Source organism: Mustela erminea, chromosome 7, assembly GCF_009829155.1.
Source record: "Mustela erminea isolate mMusErm1 chromosome 7, mMusErm1.Pri, whole genome shotgun sequence".
Lineage (NCBI taxonomy): Eukaryota > Metazoa > Chordata > Mammalia > Carnivora > Mustelidae > Mustela > Mustela erminea.
Genome location: NC_045620.1, coordinates 44325949 through 44351901, shown reverse-complemented (window position 1 = coordinate 44351901; position 25953 = coordinate 44325949). Strand labels below are relative to the sequence as shown.

The window sequence follows — 25953 nt, the reverse complement described above, 5'->3', positions numbered from 1 at the left end:
CGTGATTCCTGGAGGTAAGGACAGCCACCTGTCATCTGTCCCCGCTTGGTGCCCAGGGCAGGGCATCGCTCTGCAGAAATGCTGGGAAGGGTGGCAGGAAGTGGCTGTCTCAGTCCTCGGGCCACAAGATGTAAGCTTGCGTGTGTCCTAAGTATACGCTGTCAGCAACAGAATGGTGATTTTCTAAGTGGAACTGACATGCCCTTTCCCCAAAGTCCCAAGAGTTTGACAAACTCATTTCTAGAATTAAGCATGATTACGGCTCCAAACAACTAAAACTGAAACACCGCCCAGAAGCCTATGAAATTGTAATAATAATGCAGCAGAAGAAAGGAAAGCAGGGCACGGAGACAAAGGTATGCTTCTGTTGGTTCTTGGACAAAACTACATGCCTTCTCCTCTCCTGTTAAGTCCCAGGGCAGGCGAGGAAAGCTCCAGGCAGAATCTGGGGGGATCATCATGGAATGTCTGGTTCCAGGATGATGAATATTAGAGGGGGAGGGGTAAATGGGGTAGAGGCTAACGGGATCAAAAGCTCATTCTTGTCTCTCTGGGGTGGGGGAACAGGGTGAAAAGATACTCATCACTAATCCTGAGTCAGCACTGTCCCTCAAAGGCTGGGAAGGGTATACCTCATACCCTGGGGGCTCCAGGGAGGACAGACCCTCTGAAGAAAAGGCTAAGCACTGAGGACTTAGGGGGTTAAGGGACACATTCTAGGGGTGGTGATGCACTTCAGTTTCCCTCCGGGGAAAATCCCAGTTTGATACATTCCCTGCAGAATCCAATCAGTACATGGACCTTTTACTTAAGGCCAGACTAAAACTCAGTGGAGAAAAGAAAGAACAAAAACGAAAACAGTTCTACGCAACAATTTACCACTCAGGGGCCATCTGGGCTCATGAAAATGGATTAATGGGATTCATAATGCAAAGACCCTGATTCGTTCTTTAAAAAGACAAGCTCCCACAAGAGCCTCAGTTATTTCTGCTTTTCAAGGCTGTGCACCACAAGGACAAATATCCCAATTATTTCCAGGATGAAATACCTAACCGATATGCAAGAAGGAATTTCTGCTAAGACTTGCTGGGGTCAGGCAGCTACAAGAAGGAGACCGAACTGACAAGGTGAGTTGAAAGCAAACTGCCCAGATTTTATCCCACTGCATTTGTATTTTAACAGCAGTACAATTATTTAAATAGAAAACAATTATTAATTAACCAAGAAACAACTATTTAAATAGAAAAAATCAATGCTGTCTTCATGCTGAGAACAACATTTTTTAAACAGATGAAAACAAAAGGCTAGCCTTCATCCATTTCACTGATAGAACAGCAGGATATTATACCTTCCTTCTTCCTTAAGGAAACCATTTTTTTAAATGGCATTTTTTTTCCTTCTGAATATTTTTTAAATTGCAATTAACCAATCTCAGGGAAGTATATTTATCACCAGATTCTATTTTTGTGGTTTTCTGAATTTTCCATATTTTCTACAGTGAATATGGATTACTTTTATAATTAGAAAAAAGTCAGCACATTCTTTTAAAGAGAAATTAAAATGATAGTTAACCCTTACAATGTCAAAAAAGCACCCACATGACTATTGAATGGGCATGGGGTTTTTTTTGTTTGTTTATTTTGTTTTTAAAGATTTTATTTATTAGACAATGAGAGACACAGCAAGAGAGGGAACACGAGTAGGGGGAGTGGGAGAGGGAGAAGCAGGCTTCCCGCCAAGCAGGGAGCCGGATGTGGGGCTTGATCCCAGGACCCTGGGATCATGACCTGAGCCAAAGGCAGACACCTAATGACTGAGCCACCCCGGTGCCCCTAGGCATGAGGTTTTATGTTGGGTTGATGAAAATCTATTATTTATTTGGGGCAAAACAGAGGTGGTGGGGTGCACAGAACTGTGAAGGTACCAAATGTCACTGAACAATTCACTTTAAAGTAGTTTATCTGCTGCTATGTGAATCTCACTTCAAGGTAAAAAAAAAAAAAAAAAAAAAAAACGGAAACAAAACCAAAAAAAGGGCATCCCAGTACCTCCCATGTCATCAAGCAATGGTTACCTTCTCCGTGTAACAGCGACGGGTCCAAGAGCTCCATCATGTACTCAATTTCCGTGTCCAGTTCCAACATGTCACATTGAGCTATGACGTAGGTCAGGACTGGTAAAAAATCGTCAGCTCCGTACATCCTCCCTGGGATCGGAAGAAAGGGGAAGATGGGAATATTTTTACCAACACTTCTTTCTTTCATATCCTACGCATACTGCTTTTATTAGATAGCTAGGAGTCATCTGGGGGAAATGTGTTATTCATAAACAGAGGTGGGTGTTTCTGGAATCCTATGCAGCCTGTGACCCTCCTCGCCGCTCATGCCAGAGACCAGCTTTAACATTACAATTTCAGAATGAACCGTCTGCGACTCAATGAACACATGAAAGATTTTCTCCACGCTTTTATGATATGCATCAAGTTATGCAACAGAACAGAGTCCTTGCAAATAGTTTAACTTTCAGCAAGGAGTATTATAAAACATTTACTAAGTATCTACTTATTATGTTAATCCTCTGTGAATTCTACTGTGTTCCTTACTGCCTTCTGTGGAAATTAATCATCAACATAATGACAGGACCAAACTCTGAGGGGGGGGGACTTTGCTGTCTGTTCAATGTGAGCACACAGTTAATTTACTGAAATGTGCAAATTCAGCATATGTCAAGTAGATACATATGATTAATACATGGAAAAAAATTTTTTTTAGTCCTTATTGCTACTTTTCATTATATAAGTCAGTCTCAACTCTGGTGACTGGGCCTCCCCGCCCCCTCCCTCCCTCCCTGCTTCCCGGCGCCCACCTCCCCCAATGTGGCATTGTCTGGAGACATTTTTCTTTGTCATGATGAGAGGGTAGGATGCAAATGACATCCGGAACACCGATAAACTCCAAACAGGAAGCAGCCCACACAATAAGGAATTATCCATCTTAAATGTCATTAGTGCTAAGGTTGAGAAGCTGTGCATCAGAAGAACATAATCCTGGGCAGACACCATTTTAGGACTTACATGAGGGCTTTTCTGAACTACAGAAAATATACTTCCTGTATGTGCAATATGGTTGTGCATTTCAGAGGCGATGTTCACCCGCTATCAGGACCGGCTCAAGAGCTCACATTTTCATGTCTTTGCTCAACAATGTCCAAAGTGCGCACACATTCCCATCTACGCAAGCGGTGGTTAATACAGTGTTTTGTATTTAAAACAATGTATTTAATACAGTGTTTTAATATTGTGTTTAATACAGCCTGTGTTTTGTTTCTGTTGCTTCTCCATGGAACAATTTTACTTACAAGAGAAGTTGATCACAGGCTCACTGAAGCCCTGGTACTATGCGAGACCCAATCACTAGCCACGAGTCAAGGTGACTCCTGGGTCTGGGTCTATTAGAAGCAGAACTGAGGACACCCAAGGACTTACTTTCAAACCACGTAATTCTTTTGTGAATTCAATTATACTGCTTTAGCAAATAAGGGAGAACCAATGAAATGGTTGTACTGAAGCCGTATTATTATTGAAAGCTCCATGTTTGACCCATGCCGGACGTAGATCACTGACCCAAACCTTCAATGGCCAAAATGTAGTAATGATAATTGCTAATATTCCCATCGTGCTTGGAGCAATGCCTGCACTGACTCATCTAATCCCTGCCTTATGAAGGACAGAGTCAGATTCAGTGTCGGGTACAGAAACTTCCCTTTAGAAGTAGACTAAGGTAGCCAAAGCCCAATAGTTAATGAACTCCTTCCCAGAGCGAGGATTTGACTTCACTCTCCAGAGACTGAAGCTGCATCTACTTCCCTGAACTAAATCTTTAATAAAATGGTATCATGTAAGAGGCTTGTTGCCTCAACCACTTGCTTTTCTTGGTATTACCCATCTGTTGCAAGTGGCCGATTTGCCAGACACCAGCGTGACACTTGTATTTTTTGCGAGCTGCTTGGTGAAATGAAGAGACTGAAACAAAGAGAAACTGGGGATCAGAGAGCCTGATGTATGCTTGGTAGCGTCCCTGGCCCTGGCGGGAAATGCAAGAAGCCCAGACAACTCACCTGAGTTGTTCTCCATGACAGTGTAAATCAGCTTACAGACCCTCAGCAGCAGCATGACCTTCTTCTCTGGCGAATACATCTTCTGCATGGTCATGAACTTGACTTTGATTTTCTCCACGTCCACAATATCAGGAGTTGGCGCGAAGACCCCCAGCTCCTGGGGGTTCCTCTGCCGCACAAGCTGCAGGTTTTCCTTGAGTTGTTTCCATGAGCCATCGGCCATGTGGAAGTCCCTCAGCATGGCCTCCACGTGCCCCTTGAGGGGCTTTAAGATGCACTTGTGCATGGCTTTTTCCAGCACCACATCTGCCAAAGAAAGTACAGCAACTGTGACCATTATCTGAAGCAAGAAGAAACGCAAGGTCTGCTTTCCCAGAAAGGACTTCTGCAACTCTGCACTGGCTACAGGGCGGACAGGTGACCACTTCACACCCACTGAGCCAACAAAACTTAGCAGTGCCACCACTCCTCACGCTCTAGTACGTTTTCTAGAAAGCTGCAGAATGTGAATCTTCCCTAATAAATTCTTACAGGTTTTTAATTTGTTTGTTTGTTTGCAGACAGTCAATACAATGAAATAGATTTGTTTTAACTATTTTTATGGCCCATCCCCCATGTGCCCAGGTGAATATTCTAGAAGACATTCTTTTGATCCAGTCCTTCCACTGATCATCTGGTGGACAGGTAAGTAAATATGTTATTTTACAAGGAAAGACTGGCTAAGAGAGGAGATTCAAGACTTCTTCAAATATTGCCAGAGAAAATAAGTTCACCTAAATACACATGTTATCTTGGATTGAATTCTGGACCCCAAATTCTTTACTTCATTTGCTATAAAGAACATTAATGGGACAGTGGATAAGATTTGAATAAAGTCTGCAGGTTAGGTCCTAGTGTAAACACTGTGTTTGTGGTTAATTTTCCTATATTTTTAACAAGATGTCTGTTTTTAGGAAATACAGGATTTAGGGGTAAAGGAACACAACACCTGCAACTAGCTCTGATATGGCTCAGAAAAAAGACAGTGTATGTGTGTGCGTGTGTGTCCATGTGCACACTTGTGTGTGTAAGCAAAGAGAAAGCGGAAGGATGAAACACGACAAACGGCTAACATTCAGGGAATCATGATAAAGGGCAGACATGATTGCAACTTTTCTGTATGTCTGAAGTGATTTCAAAATAAAAGTTCTAAAAATTTTGAAATGTGTTTCTGGCCAGAGTTTGGAAATACCTTTCGGTGTGGATGGCATTATTTTTCCCTCTTTGAATGGTTGCCCAATGAAGTAGCTTTCTTGGCTGACCGTAAAGTGACCATAAATCTGGAGATCCAGACTCAAGATGACTTACATAATCATTAGCTCTCCGCTTTCTCAACATCAGCTTTCTAATCTCAGATGTTTGCCCGTTCTCATGAAAGCTACCTGGGTAGGCAGACCTTATCTATGAGGCTTGAACGTGATTCCATTTTGGAAGCTCATGGATCTACTTCCATATAAAACTGGAAATTGTTGAGTTCTCTCTCTGGCCTTGGGAATTCCTGACATTGGATCAGATCACAATGCATCCAAATTACCACCTATAATTAGGAAGTCAGAAACAAAGAGAAATCTAAGCCAGATGCCCAAACACCAAACAGTTTTTCCATAACTGAGAGATAAAACTCATGCCAAAGTTGATGATGATCCCACAATGACCTGCTTCTCCCGCCCATTTCTTTTCCCTTTGCCTCTATATCTGGGAGATAGATATATCTTTGCTTAAATTAAGACCTTATATAGCTATAGAAGTCAAGGTTGAAGCAAAAGAGATTATATAAAGTAAGAAGAAAAACAGAACAACATTTTCACTTGGCATCTGGCATTGAAACAAACTACCTGGTCTATGTTGGTTCTGTTGTGTTAATAAGCCTGGGTGACTTTACAGCATCTTTGACTTTACCCTAAATGACCATTACATTGAAAAGTCAACAATAGCGATTGACACTGAGCATCCAGTTGGGCTAGGCTCTATGTGCTTTACTTTATTAGCTCCTCTAATTCTTGTAACAACTCTCTTACTTTTGCAAAATATTAATATTATTTTACAAATGAGGAGGCAGAGGTTTGGAGGTATCTAATGGCTTGCTTGAAGCTGCACAATTATTCTCAACAATCACCTTGCTTTCCAAAGTAAATGATCTCTTAATTTAGTTCAAGGTGCTTTATAAACATTCGCCGGTTTATTCCTCTCTATCTAAAGGTCACACAAGTCCCATTCATGGTTATAAGCGACTACCACCCCATTAGAATGAAGTCACCAAGGGGAGCAAAAGTCATGCCAATCATTAATTAGGACTGTACATGAACATGGAGAGCGGCGTGATTCGTAATCACCCCAAACCAGAAGCCATCCAAAGGCCCTTCCCACTGGAATGGAGACAAGGATATATTTGTAGAATGGAATTCAGAAAATGGAATTCAGACAACGGAAGATTCATTCCATGAGGAGTGCCCTGCTACTCCAGAGGCAATGGGATGAATCTCATGGATACAGTGTGTGTGAAAAAAGCCAGACACATGGGGTGCCTGGGTGGTGACCTGCCTTTGGCTCAGGTCATGATCTCAGGGTCCTGGAATCGAGTCCCACATTGGGCTCTCTGCTCAGCGGGGAGCCTGCTTCCCCACGCCCCCTGCCTGCCTCTCTGCCTACTGTGATCTCTGTCTGTCAAATGAATAAATAAAATCTGTTTTTAAAAAAAGCCAGACATAAAAGAGTATCTCCTTTAGCATTTTATTTACATAAAATTCAAAAGCAGGCACAATTGAATCTACGGTGACAGAAGTCAGAATGGCAGTGACCCCCAGGAATACATGAGGCTGTGGGAGGACCCTTCTGGGGAGATGGAGATGTTCTATGTCTGGATCTGGGCGGGGCTACCTGTGCGTGCACGGATGTGAAAATCTGTCAAGCTGAGCAGTTAAGATTGGCACATCTTATGAACGTAAGTTACAATAATTCTGCATAAATCAAACCAACAGAAAACAACTGCAGACCAGCTTGAGATTTTCACCTTGAACCCCAAGGGCAACTTTTAACCTCAGGGTGAGCCTGGTCATCTCTGAGCCAGAGTGTTGACACGAATCATCTACACAAGGTTCTGTGCTGTTCCTGGGGGACAATAGCACAAAGCCTATTACCAGTGAGCAAGGGACCCTCATACAACACATCCTCACCACCAGGGAAGGGACACTGGTCTCTGTGACACAGACTCCCACCCTCAGGAATGGTGCTATGGAAATCTTTTGTTAGGATGGTTAAAATCTGAGATCCATTGCCAAGTGTCCATTCTCTTAAAATCCAAAATTGGAAACAAACAAACAAACAAAAAAACAATGTTCGATTTTTTTTAAAAAGTATACTTTTTAAAGATCATAATTTAGAAATAGGACTGGTCTCTTTGCATTCTTTTCCAGGACTTTACTCCTAAACCCTGCCCCCTTAAAGTCCTTAATAAGCATAAAGAATAGGAAAAAAATAAAGTCCAAATAACAGAGATTTGGAACCCACCTGGTTCTCTCCAATAGGAAAAACAGATTCTGCTCACAAAGCAAGAGGGAAAAATGATTTGGAGAAACAAAAGGAACAGAAAATCTTTCAGAATATGGACTAGCCCAGGAAAAAAAGAAAGAAAGAAAGAAAGGAAGGAAGGAAGGAAGAAAGAAAGAAAGAAAGAAAGAAAGAAAAGGAAGAAAGGAAGAAAGAATGAACGGATTGGTCACATTTCTTATAAATTACTACTACCTGTTGTTTTCTACTATCTTTGGTTGCTTAAAGTCCAAGAAAAAAATCTTTTAAACTGTAGGAATAATTATACTATTCTAGACACCTTATATACACCAGCTCTTCAAATACTCAAACAAACCCCATGGAGGGAGGACTGTTACTTTTTCATTTTCTAGATGAGGAATTAGACCCAAGGAGATCAGTGCCACACAACCGACAAGAAGGCAAGCCAGGATTCGAACCCAAGAAACCTGATCGTGTCAATTGCATTTATCTGCAAACAAATATGCAAAGGACAAGAAAATATTAGAGAACTGTCTGAACTACAATGTTTTGAATTTTTGAAACCAATTGTTAGCGGAATGACCCAAATTGGAAGTCAACTTTCTAAAAATATTTAGATAGATCCTATCAATCATTCCCCAGGCTCATATGCAAGGGGGAAATGGTTAAGAGCATGGCAGAGACTTAGATGCTCCTTGGCTTAATGAGCCTCGGTGCAGTAACGATTAGGAAGCGTTCGATGTGTTGGCCTCTGGTGTCTTCCAGGAATGAAACAGAGAGCTCCATCTCTGTTGCTTCACTCTGACCGACAGCACAGATACCAGAGAAGGTCAGAGCTTGGACAGGGAAGCATCACAAGACCGGCTCAGGCATCAGCTTGAGCACTTTCTGCTTATCCGCTGCTGCCTAGGGGGAAGTGAGAGCCTGGGAGGTGAAGGTGAAATCCAGAGAAGGCGCGTGCTTTACAAAGAACACTAGGCTCAGGCAGGCAGCCGGGCAGCCAGCCTGACTCTATCTCTCTATGCGGCTTTGGCCAAGTCGCTTTACCGCTCTGTCATTGCCTCCAACTTCTGAACCGCCATCTCATGGCCCAAGGAAGGCGAGACGGAACTGGCACCCTGAATAGTGGCCCAAACAAAACAAAATCACCACTGACATTCTCCGGAAGACTCTCACAGTACCCAGAATCTAAGCGACATAACGTCCAGAATGTGCAGGCTGCAACCTGGAGTTAGCTGACAAAGATAAAAGATGAGGTCACATGGCCTCTTGGTTTATTTGAGTTCTGGCATTCTGGTTAATTACTTCTTTGTAATAGGAAAGCTACAGAAATCGAAGCTAAATTTTAATGGTGAAGTTCTACCTGTGTAATTTATAACATCCTGGGCTTCCTCTGAGCAGTTCTAATTCCAAGGGGGTTCTACATATGGAGCCCCCTTGGATGTTAACCCTCATTTGTATGTTAACCCTCATTTCAGCGGTGGGAAGTGGGCACTAGGGCATCTCACTGCGCAGGTGCCTGTGCAGCGTAAAAGTCAAAAGTCTCTCCCAGCGTGGTGGAGACACGCTGCAAGCCTGTCCGGGCTGCCAACAAGTCAGCAGGCACGACGGGCCTGTCCCTGGACCAGAACAACAACACGAGCTGGGCATTTTCTTTATGTGCTAATCTATCTTCCTTTGACTGCTTCATTGGATTAAGGATTAGAACTGACACGGACTGTGTGCCCGTGTGTGGCTGGCACTGTTTTGCACTTTACTCAGATTCAGGATTTAAACCACCCTTCGATTGAAACCAGTACATAATTCCTATTTGTTTGAGCTTGGGTTCTCCCAGAGGCCAACCTTGAGACAGGGACTTGAGGGTGAGTAGTTCACTTGGGAGGCGAGCCTGGGAAGCACCCGCGGCAGATGAGGGGAGTGGGATGGGAGAGAAGGCTGCCAACGCTGTGTGCTCTGTTAAGCCGGTTATTATTGGGGGCGGCTGGAGCTCAACCAGCTCAACCTTGTCGGATGTTTGAGACACAATGCAGGGCATGCCTCAAGGGTGGTCCCATCAGAGGGGAGGCAGCTGGGGTATTTATACACCTGCTCCCTTCAGGCTCTGGGAGGGTGGAGAGGGCATTTACCTCCTAGCCTTTCCATCTGCCCTGGACAAGAGCCCCGGGGGGATGTGAAAATGTCAGGCAGGATGTCTTAGGCACCGGCAGCTGGGAATCAAACAGGTAAGTGAGCGTCAGTGGGGCAGGCACAATGCTGTCTAGTTCATATAACATAGGAAGAAATGGAGGCACAGAGATGTTAAGACACATGACCAAGCACACACAGCTCATCAGCAGCAGAGCTGCTGCTCAAACTCAACAGTGCCACCTGAGCATGGACTCTGAACCACCACACGCTTCTGCCTTTCAGCTGAGAAATTTATCCATCCCGTCCTAGCAGAGCTGGGATGGAACAACCAGATGGCCACAACAGAACTCTGCTAATAATCCTCCATACCAACTACTAAAAAGTGGACTACTTGGTGTTCAAGTGGCTCTCTGGTTACATGTGAAGTCCACATGAACCGTTTCCTACTTTGCAACCTGGAGGGAAGAAGGTGACCTTTCCAGGCCTTAGCTTCCTCCTCTATAAAATGGGATTACTCACAGCTTCCCAGTGGGACTGTCGGCCCTGGTGAGATCCCACAGGGTGAGAACTTCCTATCCACCTGTCCCCTAGGCAATGGGCAAGGATCGCCGGTCCCCTCTGTTCCTTTGGAATGTGGGGTGTGTACCTTGGGATAGGGACTCCAGGTTTAATCATTCAGGCCTGTTTGGTTCTGTTATCCTCTGTGTTAACTGTGGTTTACTTGGTTTGAAATGGGAACTGAAAGTGCTTCGATAAATTAATTAAAAAGCAACTTGGCTTTCTGGCCATCTTGCTCCCTTGTGCCCTCTTACTCTTCCTCAGCCCCTCCCACCCACAGGTACAAAGGCAGCAGAGCTGCAGTCTGGCCCTCTGGGTTTTCTTGTCTGGAACTTGCCAGTGTTTCCTCACAGCCTCATTCTGTCCCCATATAACAGCTCAGACTCCCAGACGAGCTGAGTGCCTTGGACAGCGATAATGTCTTTCCACCTGACAGGTGGACAGCTCCCAACCCCATTTGGGACAAGAGATGAAGGGTGGATTCGGTTCATCATTGACAGTTTTTGGTCTACTAATCGCAAAGGCCAGGGTCACACTGCTGTCCCTGCTCTGCGTTTGTGTCTCCCACGCCCCTGGCCTCCTGGCTTGTCACACTGGCCTGCAGGTATTCATGGCCAGTATCTAATTCAATTGGTTGGTACCTGGCTACAGAGATGGCTAAAGAGTTCAACTCTTACCCTGCCAGGAGTGATTTTTCTAAAATGCTTCCCACCACCTTAAAGACAGCTTCTGGAGGTGCACCCCTGCTTTGCCCTCCCTCCTTTGCTCCATATCCTTGTGAAGAAGCAACTCATGTTCTCACTGAAGGCAACAGCACTGTGGCCCCTCTGTGCCTGTGCACCTCTTCACATGCTGTTCCCTGTGGCTGGTGGGTTCCTTGCTTTTCCCAACATGGATTCCCATGCAGCCTTGTCTGCCCACCTCCTCTCCACTCCCTGGGTCCCTGGTGTTCTGTGTGACCACTGCGTTGGCACAGAGCAAACTAGACCTCTCTCTTTGACGCCAGACTTTGGGGGGCTCAGGAGAGCCTGTGGCAGTCCCTGGCCACAGGCCCACAGGTAGCATGGGCTCCAAACGTGACTTCTGAGTTGAACCGAAAATGTTTCCTTTGGGTGGCTACATGAAAGTTATGTTTCTTCTCCTTACCCGTGCAGAACACAGGAAGCGTGACTCTGGCAATGACGTGGGGCAGTCATCCCCATTCCTGCAGCGCCCTGTCACCCCACAGGGATGTCCTGTAACCTGGTTTGCTTTACGTTTTGCAAGCAAAGCCTGCTTCAGCCCATAAGTAATAGCAGGCGCTTTATCAAATGATAAGGGAAGATCGCACCAAAATAAAGATGGGGAGCACCGGGTAAGGTGGTGATTCACTCATAGTTTTGTTAGTTTTGGTGGGCTTTGAGGAAAGGCATTATGGAAAGTATAGGTATATTCACATCATAGTTTATGTATGGAATCGTCACACTGATTTCAGGGCCTTCTAGTAAAAGGCCAGTAAAAACCAAAGCAGTGGAGGGGGCATTTGGGTGGCTCAGTTGCTTAAGCATCGAACTCTTGGTCTGGACTCAGGTCATGATGTCAGGGTCCTGCGTTCGAGCCCCATGACGGGCTCTGTGCATAGCGGGGAGTGTGCTAGAGAGTCTCTCTCCATTTCTATCTCCTTCTACCCCTGCTCTCTCTCTCTCAAATAAATAAATAAATAAATAAATACTAAAAACAAAACAAAGCAGGGGAGAAGAGCCCAATCTTCCTATGGAAAAATTCTACAGCCCCTGGAGGGCTCAGTCAGTTAAGCGCTTGCTTTCGGCTCAGGTCATGATCCTGGGGTTCTGGATCGAGTCCCACATCAGGCTCCCTGCTCAGCCGGGAGCCTGTTTCTCCCTCTGCCTGCCACTCCCCCTGGCGCGCTCTCTCTCTGACAAATAAATAAATAAATAATCTAAAAAAAAGAAGTTAAGAAAGAAAAATTCCAAATAATTTATGTAGCTCCTCTGGCCTCGGGGAGGTGGAGCTAAATTCTAGCCGCATCCCTGGGTTCTGGGCGGTGCTTCCTGGCCTATTTCCCCGAGTGTGGAAAGGGTGGAGGCAAGAGGTGGCATTTTACCCACAGCAGAACTTAATGAGTCAATGCTACGTCCTGTGGAGAGCAGGCTGCCTCTGGTATGGTGACTTCGCCACTGCCCTTCCTCCCTCCTCATAAAAGGGCCCACAAAGGCAGTGTAGCTGCTCTGGGTGATGTGAAAAGCCCACTACAGGATTTGGTTCAGTCCCATTTGCACCCGGGCTTGACCTTGCTAAGCTTTTGTTCTGTCATCTCTAAAAATGAGGATAAGGGGACCCCCCTGCAAGGCATTAAGGGGACTTAAGGGGCTTCTATGCATAAAATTGCTCCGTAAACCATCAAGAACCACACACCGGAGAGGGATTATGGAGGCTTTCACTTGCTTCTATTAAAAACACAGTATGCATTTAACACATACTCTTGAATTTTACAGAGGGGCGGGTTATGACTCTGGTTTCTTAAAAGAAGCCCTTGAGCTTGGCCAGTAAGTGAGGGTCTCCAAAGGGGACATTGTCCCTGAGAGGTAAGGTGGGGGGGTGTTCCTGCCCTGGCCTGTAGACAGACTGGGGGAGCGAGGCAAGCCTGGAGGTGGGTCCCGGGATGGTGAGGGCTCCGTCTATAGATAAGACAGCTAATTGGGGCCATTCTGTTGGCGGAAGTAAAGTAGCAGTGGACGTGTCCGACTCTTAAAGATGCTGATGCCTCCATTTCAATCAATACATCCTTTCAAATGTCCCCTTGCTCGCACTCTCAATCACTGTAAGATTCCTCTTTTGCCTGACGATGTTTCCTGCCCAACAGGTGCTGATGACTCTCTTGAGATGGAAGATTCCCGGGATGCAGTCAGAAAACACTCTAGCACAAACCTTATTTTGTGATGCCATCCCAGTTCCCACCTTGTTAGCAAGGGCTCTCTTTCTCTGAATTCCCGAGCTACCCATTTCCTTGCACAGTGTATCATGGAGTCGGGGACTCCTAACAGAGATCCTTAACTCCAGAGTTATGACCCTTCTTTTAGTTGCTATGACTAACCCAATTTTTGATGTCCCAAGGCAAAAACTATACAACAAATTGATGCCCCATGGGAAAAAAAAGAGGTGCTTCCAGCTGGTGTCCTCTCTTTAATTTTCAAAACTAACATAAGCATTCTTTTTATATCTTGCAAGAGGTCAATTTTTCTCCTTTCTCTCTACCCTTTGCCTGCTATACAAGGACATTCCCTCCTTGCAGGTGTTATGATCACATGGTCTAGATTAGAAGTCAGACTCAAGGTTCTAATCTCATCTTGGCACCAATATGCTGCTCTGGTCAAATCTCTCAGAATGACCCTTAATCTAAAAAAGAGAAGATAATTACTCAAGGGCTTGAATGAAACTGTGAAATACAAATTAAAAAACAATTCACACTGGATACTGAAGCTTGAGGAAACAAAGCGGTAGTAATTGTTTAACTACTAGGGAGTCACTTCAAACCCCCTTTCTTATTCGTGCTATGCTCTCTGGTGTCTAACCACTTCTCACTATTGTTTGCTATTAAAAAAACAAAAATCACATATTTACAAATTGAGTTTAGAGATAAGTTTTCTTTAAATAATTAAAATGTTCTTCAGAGAAAATATAAGTTTTATACATAGCAACTGAATAAAGCAGAACACTATTGTATTGATTTTTTTGCTACTGAGTTTTAGGACTACAAATACTTGTGCTCCCCCCTCCCCCATGGTTGTTGACAGTCCATGGTGGGCAGTTCAAACAAAATAGAAAATCTGAGATGAGTAAAATTTTTGGAGTTGGAGAAATTTTGTTTTTCTTGAAACAAACCTTGAAAACAGGGATTTCCCAAGATTAACGTCAGATCAGAAATGAAAATTCTTTTGCTTGAATAAAACAAAAAACAAAAAACAAAAAACAAAAACACTGACCACAAAAATGCAACAAGTTCTGCAGAGTGGAAGTTTCACGATCAGAAATTTTGAACTGATACCTCCCATCGGCTGAAAAAGACCAGAGCAAGACTGGTATGATGGGCAAGCTCACCAAAGAGGAACACACATGATAGAAAAATGAGAAATGTCACAACCTGTCTCTATTTTACAGGGTAGGACAGGCCAGTCCTGAGTATACCTCACTGCAGATGAAGTTACCGATGCCAGGACTTTCTCACAGAACCTGAAGTTTTGTAAAAGCATCTGTTTGTCCTTTCTTATACCACTTTGTAGGGTATGGGGGAATGAGGGTGAGCAGAGAGCTCTCCAGAAGGGAAGCAACATGTGGGGGCTTGACTCATGTGGGAACTCACCACGTCTTATCCCCATTGGCTTCATTCCCAGCCAGGAGAGTGAAGCTGATGTCAATCCACTGACATTGATTCAAGACCCTCGAAATGGCAGGGCTTCCTGGTGATGGTGCTGTAAAGGGCAGTCTAAACAGAATGGAAATTCTCCATACTAGGACACAACTGTGTAGAGTGGCCATTTTCTTCATTTTTGAGGTTGATTACTTATCATTTTACACTCCCCTAGAAAGTGCTGGCCGGAAGGGCTGTGACAAGATATATGGAGTGGCAATGAGTGAGAGCTGCTTCTTGGTGTTTCATGGGCTTTTCTCTAGACAACCGAAGAACCACTCTCTGAAGAAGACAGATTAGCACCACCTCTAGATCCTAACTGGAGACACGCATGCACTCCTCCAGTCATTTTTCACATACGAATGACAGCTCTAATTCTACGTGGGTTAAGCCAATGAAATGCCTCCTCTAACTCCCTTGATTTCAGGACAGACATTCTGTAAATGCAGGCTTTATATGTAAATTCCCACCTCTTGGTTCAGAGCGATCACCTTCCAAAGTTGTGGGAATGGAGGACAGGACTAGACTGGCATTCTTGAACAGACTAAGGAGCATTAGCAGATACCTGTTCAGAACCAGCTTGAGGGTTGGTATTCTGAAGATGGCATTCAAAGTGAATCCATTCAGAGTGAATCCATTAAAAGTGAATTACTTCCTTCTGGGAAGTGAGATACGGTAGGAATATGCAAACAATTGAGAAAAGATCTTGGTAGAATCCAAGCTCACCTACTTATCAGCACTGAAACCCTCTACAAGTCACTTCTTATATTTTGGCCTCCATTCGTGAATTTGCAAAAGATGAATAATATCTATGTAAATGTACCAACCTTGAGTTGGTTCATGAGGCTCAAAGCAGTGACTGTATCAACCAGTCTAGAGTAAACTAGTGAGCACTTTGCTCACGAGGATGTCCAAGACTATCAGATTAAGTCCCATTTTGTGTCAGAGTCCTAACCAAGTGACTTACATACTGAAGGGGGTCAGTTTTCTGATCATCTTTCCTCTCCAGTTGGGCAAGTGTTGAGTTTCTCAGGTTGACCTCTGCTCTGGTTCACCTTCCTCTGAATTTCAAAAGCCCAACCCATTCATTGTACTTTCAACACAGAAGGATGCTTTCATGGGGGAAGCAACATGCCATGAGGTACTAGCTTTCATGCAAAGGTTTTAAAAACCAAAACAAACAAGCCAATCAAAAAGTGAGGCAATGCTTAGTTGGCCACACCCACACCTCCTTACAGAACTGTAGTTTGAGCTGCCTCTTCCAAATGCTGCACCTGCTGGTTACTAGCTAGTGTAGCCTGGGGACAAAGGGCTCCACCTGGCAAAGCCCTGCGTCCCCCACCCCACTGGGGATGCCCATGCCTGCTTCACAGGGGTGAGGCCAGGCCCTGTTGACATCACTTGGCCAGAACCCTGGCTCATAGGAGAGGCTACAAAGATGTCAAATCCCTTCTTGACCTTAGATTTTAAATTAAAAGCTGCCTCCTTCCAGAGCAGCAAAGTGTATGCCTGTTTTTGGAGAAAATGAGCCCTTGGGCTCTGAGAGCGAGTACCATATCTGAACTTCCCTTCAAAAGAAGCTGGCAGAAGGGCCTCCTGGGGAACAGCACTCTGGTGGATGCTTACCAGAGTCTCTGTAGGGAAGGAAAGGAAGGCCCCTGTTTCCTCGGGAACCTTGTCCCTGTGGGCTGGTTGGTGCTGTGGCCCACATAGCTTGGTGCTGACATCAGTGCCCGCGTGGCTCCCCCCACGGGACTCCCCGAGAGCAAGCTTCTTCCCTCCGTTCAGCGTTCCTGTGACTATGGCATGGGAGCTGGTCTCCCCTGAGGAGCAGGCTCCCGGTGGGACAGGGGACAGGATAGCCTGGGTGGCTATTCTGCCTTCCCCAAGAAACCTTTTCCAGTTTGAAGCGCACCACGAGGGCACATTCCTTCTAGCTTCTCTCCTCAGCAACACCCGACTCTAACCCCGCCCCATCAACCAGGCTCAAACCATGAGAAAACAAACAAGGCTTTGATTCCTTTGTGAGAAAATCAAAGAGCTGCTAAAACTTACTTAAAGGAGAAAGAGACAGAGACAGAGAAAAAGAGAGAGAGAGAGAGAAAGAGACAGAGAGAGAGAGGAAAAGAGGGAGAGAGAGAAAGAGAGAGAGAGAGAGAGCCTACTCTCTACCACATACTGTTTACTACTTTCAACAAAAAGACCCAACCAGAAAGAAGAAATCTGGGTTTAGCTTTATGAACTGCCCGAAAATATCTGGTAGCTCTTTCAGTTGTGGCTGCCCAGTGAATGAGGTTTCTGAAATTAGCCTTTTAGAGTCAATCTTCTGAAATTAAAAAAAAAGAGAGAGAGAGTGAGAGAGAGAAAAGTCCTTGCAACACTCTTGCCCTGGAAAAAAAAAGACGCCTTGCCAAATTCAAATTTTCCTTGGCCAAAGTAACTATTAACAATCAGCCTTTCGATGAGGTTATAAAGAAAATATTTCCCCTTGACTTTGGAGAAAACACCTTTCATGTGACCTCCAAATATGTTACTTATTTGAAAAGCACACAAAATAAACTTGCCTTTTCCTTTTTTTTTTCTTTCTTTCTTTTTTTTTTTGCTTACTCCAAAACTGTGTTGCTTAAGGAATTCTGCAGCATCAAAAGCCAGCAGGGTGGTTCCACTTTCGGTAAAAGGGTGACAGGGTGGTGGTCCCAGGGGGCTTCTGGAATTGGGGCTGTCCTGGTTACTGAGTTGTCACTTGTCACACAGGTGTGGTCACTATGGAAACTCATCCAGTGGCACAGCCGTGACAGCTGCACCCTTGCGAACACACGCCATCCCTCGGGAAACAGTGAAAAACAGTCTTTTCCAAAGAAAGCAGAGGGAAACACCCTCCCAGAAGACAGCACAAATCCCTTTCTACTCAGGCGCTGCCTGCAGAGACACACTTTCATGTTGTGTGACACACACATGTTGTGTGACACACAACATGCCACGGCCGTGCCCTACACACAGCCCGAAATCAGGTGGGTCACTGAACCCTCAGAAGGCACGCTCTACCCCCTGAACAGAACCATTCAGGGGTTCCCATCCGCAGCTTCGAAAACAGTTGCAAGTCCAAGACTCAGCTCTACGGTGAGGCTGCTTTAAGAGGTTAGGGTGCCATTCCAGTAGGCAGAGGGCATGGAGCCTGTTGTTGTTTTGAACCCCAGAGAAAACTTCAGCCGAGAGCCCTGCCACGGGCATGCACTGTTCTACGAGGTTACCGGACAATTTCTGTTTAAAAAGAAAAAAAAAAAAAGGCCAAGTGGGGACTTACCGATTTGGTCTTCCGGGATCAGCGACTCAATGGGGGGGTCCAGCTCTGAGCTCTGAGCCAAATAGTTCTTCACCTGGGTCATGAACTGCCGGATGGTCTGCAGCATGTCGGTGCTGGACACGTGGCACTCCTTATTCTCCTGCAGAAAACTCACGTAGTCCTGCACCAGGCAGCCAAAATAGGTGCACTTGTCCCGGGACAGCTCCGCGATCCTCCGGACCATGCGCTTCTCGGGTGTCATGAAGGAGCTGAACACCCCGCTCATCTTGCGCAGCTGGGACTTGACGAGCTTGGGCAGCACGAAGGAGCTGTTCCTCTTCTTTTTGGACTTGATGGGGGGGGCCATGGTCTCCTGGTCACTCTCTTCTTCGCAGTCCTCCAGGCTGCTGTTGGTGTCCGCCTCATAGCCGAACAGGGGCATGCTGCGGTCGAACTCCAGCGAGTCGGAGGAGGAAGTGGAAATGCTCATGTCGCTCAGCCTCTGTCTGCCTCCATGCCACGGGGGCCGTGATTCAGGGCCGGCGGCCCTTGTGCAATCCCCCGGGGCCTCCGCAGGCGGGGCCCCACCTGGCCTGCCAGCTGTGCGGGGCTGCGGCTCCTCCGGCTCCTCCGGCTCGCGTTCCCGGCCGGGACGAGGCCGGCCACCGGTCAAGGTCTTTGCGCTGCCTTCCGCCTCTAGAAAAGAAGCCTGCTTCTTCAGCCGGGGCGGAGGGATGGGGGTTGGTTTCGTTCCAAGCAGAGCTACGTTCCCATGTTTGTTATGGTTGACTGTTTCTGGCATGCTCGCCTGGGCTTCGGTCCTGGACAGCTGAGGGCTTGTGTGGAGACTATTAATAGCGGGTGGCGGGGGCCTGGGTGGGGGGGACCGAGGCCTCTCGGTGCCATTCGCGTTGGGAGTCCTGGTGCAGGGCCGTTTCAGGCCTCCACTGAGGTCCTGGCTGTGCACTTTCAAGAAAAGAGGATTAATAAAACACAGGGCTCCGTTGGTCTGGCTGCACTCCAGCTCCGAAGGCGTCCTGGTTTTTATAGAATGCACTCCATTTATAAGGCAGAGCTGACGAGAGGCAGGACAAACACCGTCTGAGGAGAGAGGCCTATGGGGAGGTGGAGGGTTTGGGGGTTTGTTGTCAGCTGGAGAGCTCCAAAAATCTGAAAGTCATTATCAGTGAACACAAGAATGTAAATACAGTACTCTTGGGCCATTCCTTCACAAATTAAAAAAAAAACACACTTGCATGACAACACACGTCTTTGAAGGGGGAGGCGCCACACTTGGGTGTTTTGTTTTTCCTTTTTTCTTTAACAGCATTCCCTTACTGGAAAGGGTAGAAGTGGTGCCAGGCCCAGCTGTGGGCTCCTAGGAAGGCTCCAGGGGCTTTTTACCTTCAAAGCTCTTGAGAAATGGCTTGGCCAACATACAAAGCCAGCCCAGCCTTTGCACAGGTGAGGAAAGGACTGGAATTGTTACAGGATAAGGCTGGAGAAGGCCACAGAGCTCCCCGACTTGCTTTACAAAAACTGAGCTTACTCGAAGAGCAAGCCACCCTTTCCAAGCCGCTTCTCCTGGAGGTGCCCTCCAGAGGACCTGGCAGTTCCCCTTTAATGGGCCGGACCAGCAGCTGGGCCTGGGGGATGTTACACAATCTGCTTGGGGTTTTATGTGTTCAGCATTAAAACCCCAAAAGGAGGAAAAATATGCACATGGAACCCATCAGCAGAAAAAAAGGACAGCAGACCTATGCAAACGCTAAGTGCAAGTTCAACCCTTTATCTTTATCTTAGTGGTTAGCTGCCCACACTCCCTAAATCCGAGCCCTCCTTACCACTATGGCTACACGCACTCAACACTCTTTGGAGCAGCGCACACTGCTTACTGTAGCTAAACGGCCCTATGTCACTTACATATGAGGTTCGGGTTTCCACGCAAATCGTGGGAGACAGGGATGGTGATAATTGTCGTCTGTTGTGATTTCCATTCGGATTAGGTTATTCTCTCTCTACAGCTTTGCCTTGTTGTGGTTGCCTAAAATGTTTCTTTCCTATGGGGCCAAAATGGCTGACCATGGGGGACAGCGGGGAGGCTCTCACTGGGAGCCCTTTGTCCTGTCCTCTCTGTGTAGTAAACACACCTGAGAGTGTCACCTGCTTCCTCTTGCCCTTCCTTTCCTTCTCTCTGGCTCTGTGCTGTCCAACGCAAGAGCCACTGCCACAGAGGCATTCAATTCTAAATTTCGCTTCATGTCAATCAATTAAATTTAAAAACAGGCATGCAGTTCAATTACTGGCAAATGTTGAAGTAGTTTCAGACTAAGGTATGTTACGTGAATGTAGTTTTTCAACTGTAAATTTAATGAAATATGAATACAGTTCACGTGTTTCTGATGAAAATTTAATGCCCATAGAGAGATGTGCTGTAAGGATAAAACACATGCTGGATTCCAACACTTAGTATGGAAAAAAAAAAAAAAAGAATGTAAAATATCTCATTAATGCCTTTGACGTATTGCTTTTATTGCATCAATAATTTTAAAAACATTGCTTCCATGTCGAAATATTTCAGATTGAGTACAAAAAAATAAAATAAATCATAAAAATTAATTTCACCTGTGCCTTTTAAATTTTCTTTAATGGGAAAATTTAAAATTACACACTGGCTTGCGTTATATGCGTTTCTCTTGCCCAGTGTAGGTCTGCGTGGAATGACTCTCACCACCTTTGGGTCTTACTCCTAGACTTTATAAGGCTTAGTACATATAGCTCCCACGAATGTGTTTCCTCCCATATGGATTATGGACATGGGTGGTGGGGTAGGGGAAGGGACGGACGCTATTAACTTTGACCCTTGGTGTGGGGCCTATCATGTAGCAGACCTCTGGAAACGTTTGTTTGAAGGACAAATAATGAAGAACAGAGTTGTAGAAAGTGCTATCTCTTCACAAAATGAATAATGTATACACTGAAAATTACAAACTGGGTATGTATTAATTAGGCCTCATTTGCTTCTGGTCAGTGGCCACTAGGACAAGGTATTTTTGTGTTTATCTCCTCATAACACATACACTGACCTTCAGTCCTTCAGCCCCGGCATGCAGCAGGCACTGCCCACTGACCACAGAACCAGGAGTTCTGTGGCTGGAGGTCAGCTGTGAAAACAGACCTGGTGCTGGTCTTCCAGAGGCCAGCGATCTAGTTGGTTATATTCACTTAAATTTGGGAAATGTCTTAAACTCTCTCCAAAGGTGTCTGAAACTCAAATGCAAGAGATGGTATAGCTTTTCAGCAGGGACATTTATCCTACCCTGGTATTTTTTTTACCAGGAATCAGTTTCCCAATCCCACTACCTAATTACCCATCAGACAGGTCTGAGACAGATGGAGCATTTCTTTTGAAGCAATTGTAGCTTGAGAAAGAGTCTGAATCTGTCTCTAGGCTTCTTATAGGTGCTAGGAGCCCTGGTACTTGCATTTCAGCATCTCAAATTTCCATTCCAATACTATGGCCTGGTTGTTAATCTTTTAGAAGACCGAAGCCCTAAAAATCTAAAGAGAATCTCCCCTTCCAATCTGGGGGAAAAGCTTCCCCTCCCCCCAAAGTTAAACCCACAGAAATTCCTCAGGGCAATGGGACAAGGAAGTGAAATTGGGTGTACTGTATGTCCCGATCCATTGTCAACCAATGTCCCAAAGCATGGTGTTGCATTTAGGGGCGTTGGCAAAAGGGCGGGAGAGGGAAGCCAGTGTCCAGCTGGTCAGAGCGAGGATGCATGGCAGGATAGGGGCGGCCCAGGACACCAGGACTGACACTGAACAACCACAGAGGAAGTGAGACAGATGTTACTTGAGATGCCTACATGGTCAAATTCCTCAAAGCACAGAAGTGCCGTCAATGCCCATGTGTTCTTCTAGAACAAAACGCGTGCACGTGAGATATGCTGTGCTGTTTCCCTTTCTGCCAAGCAATGCCTTTCCCCAGTAAGACACCGCAGAAAGGAAAGATAGGACCCATTACAGAAGTTCATGTTCCATCAGGACGTAGACTTTTAGGGTAGCTTCCATTCATTGACGGGAGACACTGGGAGATGTCGGGGTTTCCCAGGCCAACAGAGGGCTTGCCTCTGAGAGTCAGTTCAGTGTCTGACTTAGAAAAAAGACTCTCAGTACATGTGATTCTGGGACCTCACGGCCCTGTGAGCAAGTTTTGCCATGGAGATGGGGATTATTTTTTGATGGAACAGTATATCACCAGCCAACACTGGCTCTGCTCCACAGATCATTTCAGGAGAGAACTGGGCAGGGGCACCCACTTACTTAGTCCCAGCTGGGCTAGTTCTTCAAGCCGAGCCTCTGTCATGGCTGTTGAAATGGCATAAGGCAACTTCAAGGTAAACGGCAGAACATCCCTGATTTTTCAAAAAAGAGAATATTTGTAATTATGTGTCTTGTTTCTGTCTCTTGTTTGCATTTCATCCTAGAGATGTTTTAGCTTCGATTGCAATGTCCTAAGGAAACACTATATCATACCTAACCAGACCTTGTCTTTACTGGGGATGGAACTGCAAGATTACTATTCTTGCCTCTAGTGACACTGGGGACAGACTGAGAGAGAGGCTGACTGGTTTGGTTATCTGTAATGAGGACAAAATTTCCTCCATGGGGTAGCTGACGTGTATCTGGTATTAATATCAGAATCCCTATGTCGGTGGATCTTACATATATATACATAAAACATTATGTACTAATTTGCCACATGTTCTGAATATTGGCCCCAACTCATTCAGCAGGACTGTGTAATCCTAAGCCGAGGTTTATGATCTCATGTCCTTACACACAGCATATTCTCCACCACTATCTGTCAGTTTTACTCTGACATCTTCCAGCTAGAGCCCACACATTGGGGGTTGTATGCTGGATACAAAACTTCCTCCTGTTTTAAGGTAACGCTTCTCTATCTGTAATGTACACATGAATCCCTGGGAGTCTTGTTTTACTGCGCGCTCTGATTCAGGAGGTCTGGGTGAGGCTGGAGATCCAGCATTTCTGGCATGCTGACCGCCGATGCTGCTGCCACCACCCCTGCACCACGCTCTGAGTAGGGAGGCAAAGGGAAAGGACTTCATGCAACAGCCCTGGCCCCAAGCAGCATGGCACCATGTGTGCACCAGCAAACACAAGCACCCAACATCATAGACCAACAGGCCCAACAGGAAGAAGCTGAACTGAGCTGGCACAAGGGTCCTTCCATGGCCAGCAAATAGTGCCACCACGAGTAAATGCATGGACCACGAACTCTTTCTTTCTCTGAAAAGACAAAAGCAAACCTAACAAACACCTGCTCATTTTCATATACAAGAGAGTAGCATTGGTGGCTCCCCACTCCCCAGGGCTCACACAATGCCATGGCTGATAATGACAGGGAGAAAGCCTGTTTTGAATAAATGAATGAATGAATATGCAATAACAATGGTGACTTATCCAAAAAGAAATTATTTGTTTCAGTGGTAGTATTAGTCTTAAAAAAAAAGAACTCGGGGGCACCTGGGTGGCTCAGTTGGTTCAGCATTGGACTCTTGGCTCAGGTCATGATCTCAGGGTCTTGGGATCAATCCCTGCGACAGGCTCTGTACCCAGTGGGGAGTCTGCTTGTGGGCTCTCTCTCCCTCTCCCTCTGCCCCTCCCTCTGCTCATGCTCTCTCTCAAATAAACAAATAAAAAAACTTTTTTAAAAAAGGAATTTACTCATTCATTCAACAAATGTTTATGGTCGTCTATGATGTGTCAGACACTGTTGTAGGTGCTGATAACAGACAAAAGACCCTGCCTGCCTACACAGAATATCACTCCAGTGAACACCAAAAGACAATGAACAAATATGTAGTTTATAGAACAGGAGAAAGGGATGTGTGCCACAGATTTTAATATATGTGCAAAAGGGGAATAACAAAGAGTATTCAAGAGTGACAGTTGGCCAGAGAGGGCCCCATGAGTAGATAGCATTTGAGTGAAGATTTAAACAGATCAGGATGCAACCCATGAAAGAAGAAACTTCTTAGGCATAGGAAGCAGCAGGTGCAAAGGCCCTGTGGTGGGAGAGGGTCTGGTTTATAGGAAGAACAGCAGGGAGGCCATCATGGCTGAGGTGCAGTAAGTGAGGGACAAAATGTAGAGCTTCCACCAGTATTTTGTCTACACAAGAGACCGTGAAAACCTCCACTGAAGAGAATAACTATCCCAAACAACTTGTTTACAGTAAGTTTAGGCAACATTCTAAACTGAATCAGATTAAATGTGGATGACTAGAGAATTCTGGAACCCCTGAAGCTGTTGACAATGAATAACAAATTAGTAAGGTCAATGAAAAGAGCAAAACATGAACACAATGTCATTTACTGCATTGCCTCCAATATAGCGCTCACATAAATATTAGGGGGTGGCAGTCAGGAGATGGCTCTTTCCTGAGCTGTCAAGCCTGGGTCACCCCCTGTTTCCAGGAACCCTTTTGTCTCCCTCCAAATGGTGTGAGCACCTGCTTCTTCTTGTCCACTTGCATCCTTTCTGGATGAAGCAGGCAGAGCCTTGGGGGGGATGGCAGCGTCTGTAATAGTTGCTGCCCGACCGGGGAGAGGCAATGACTCAGATTATAATCTTAAAGGAAGATTAATGGGAAGCAGAACTTCGTAACGCCAGAGTATCATATAAATATATGTTTCTACGGCTGCAAAAACTTAATTAAAATCTTCCTTCTTTAGACAATTTAGAAAGCCACATATGACAAAACCAACCTCTGTTTATTTTAAGCTTTTATCTTGTCCAGCGCAGTACCTGAAGCCTAAACATCACATGGCTGGTTTTTCTTAAGGGCACGTATGACAGGAAACCACACCTGTATTTCTCTAATGGGTGTTTTTCAGCTTTGATCTACTGGAACATTAGATGTTGCCCATGAGTCCTTTTCCACAGCACCAGCTAAGGGCACAAGATAGCATCTACACACACACACACACACACACACACACACACACACACACACACACACACAAAGAGTCGCTTCCCTCTCTCTTTATCCTGTTAAGAAAAGGAGCCCTGATTCTAAAACCTACATAACAGACAAAATAAAGCCAGCTTAGGCATAAATGTTTCACTCAAGAGTTTTAGGACACACAGAATTTACTTTTGAACCTTTGCTCTGTATGTCATGTTTCTAAAGCGGAGGAGACTAATTCTTGAGTACTTACTACTGCACCAAGCACTGTAACTCACGTTGTACCCACCCAGGCCCCTAGGAAGAAGCTCTGATGTCCCGCATTCTGTGGGTCAGGAGCACAGGATAGCATAGACGCAGAGGTCTCTGTACCCACTCACAGAGCTGATGTGGAATTAAGTGGGGCCAGGAACCCAATTACACTGGACCCCAAGGTCCATGGAGGGGTGCTGTACAGTGGCAAGATATGAGCTCTGGCATCATGGCAGGACTGGGTTTAAATCCAATTTCTGCCACATATTAATTGAACAATTGTGGTAAGTGTCCCACTCTCTGAGCCATGGTGTCTTCACGATCCTAATTTCGGGGTTGCCCTGAGGATTAGAAATGATATAAATATGGTGCCTAGCACCTATATAGAAAGCCCCTGAAAATACCATTAACCTTAATCAATGATAATTAAGAACTATTATTTCCTCTAGCTCTTTGCGACTCAAAGTGTAATTGCAGAACCACCAGCATTGGCCTCGTGACCTGGGAGACTGTTGGAAACGCAGACTCGCCAACGCTGCTGTGGACCCCCTGAATGGGAATCTGCATTCTAACAAGATTCCAGGTGACTCTCGTGTGCATAAATCTTTGTGGGGCAGTGCTCTCCATGACACCAAGGTTGCTGAACTGAGAGCGAGCTCCCAG

General features: G+C 45.5%; 1 protein-coding gene across 10 annotated transcripts in view; it reads right to left on the bottom strand.

Moving 5' to 3' along the window:
- RIN2 (Ras and Rab interactor 2) overlaps positions 1 to 25953 on the bottom strand; it is a 219050-nt gene that overhangs the window by 6872 nt on the left and 186225 nt on the right. For all 10 annotated transcript variants that reach the window (XM_032351526.1, XM_032351532.1, XM_032351528.1 and 7 more), the window contains 4 exons: positions 22368 to 22459; positions 18060 to 19208; positions 4117 to 4422; positions 2075 to 2206 (listed from right to left, as the gene is read on the bottom strand). In XM_032351526.1, coding sequence (XP_032207417.1) covers positions 2075 to 2206; positions 4117 to 4422; positions 18060 to 19208; positions 22368 to 22459 — 1679 coding nt within the window. The remainder of the gene's footprint in view (positions 1 to 2074; positions 2207 to 4116; positions 4423 to 18059; positions 19209 to 22367; positions 22460 to 25953) is intronic.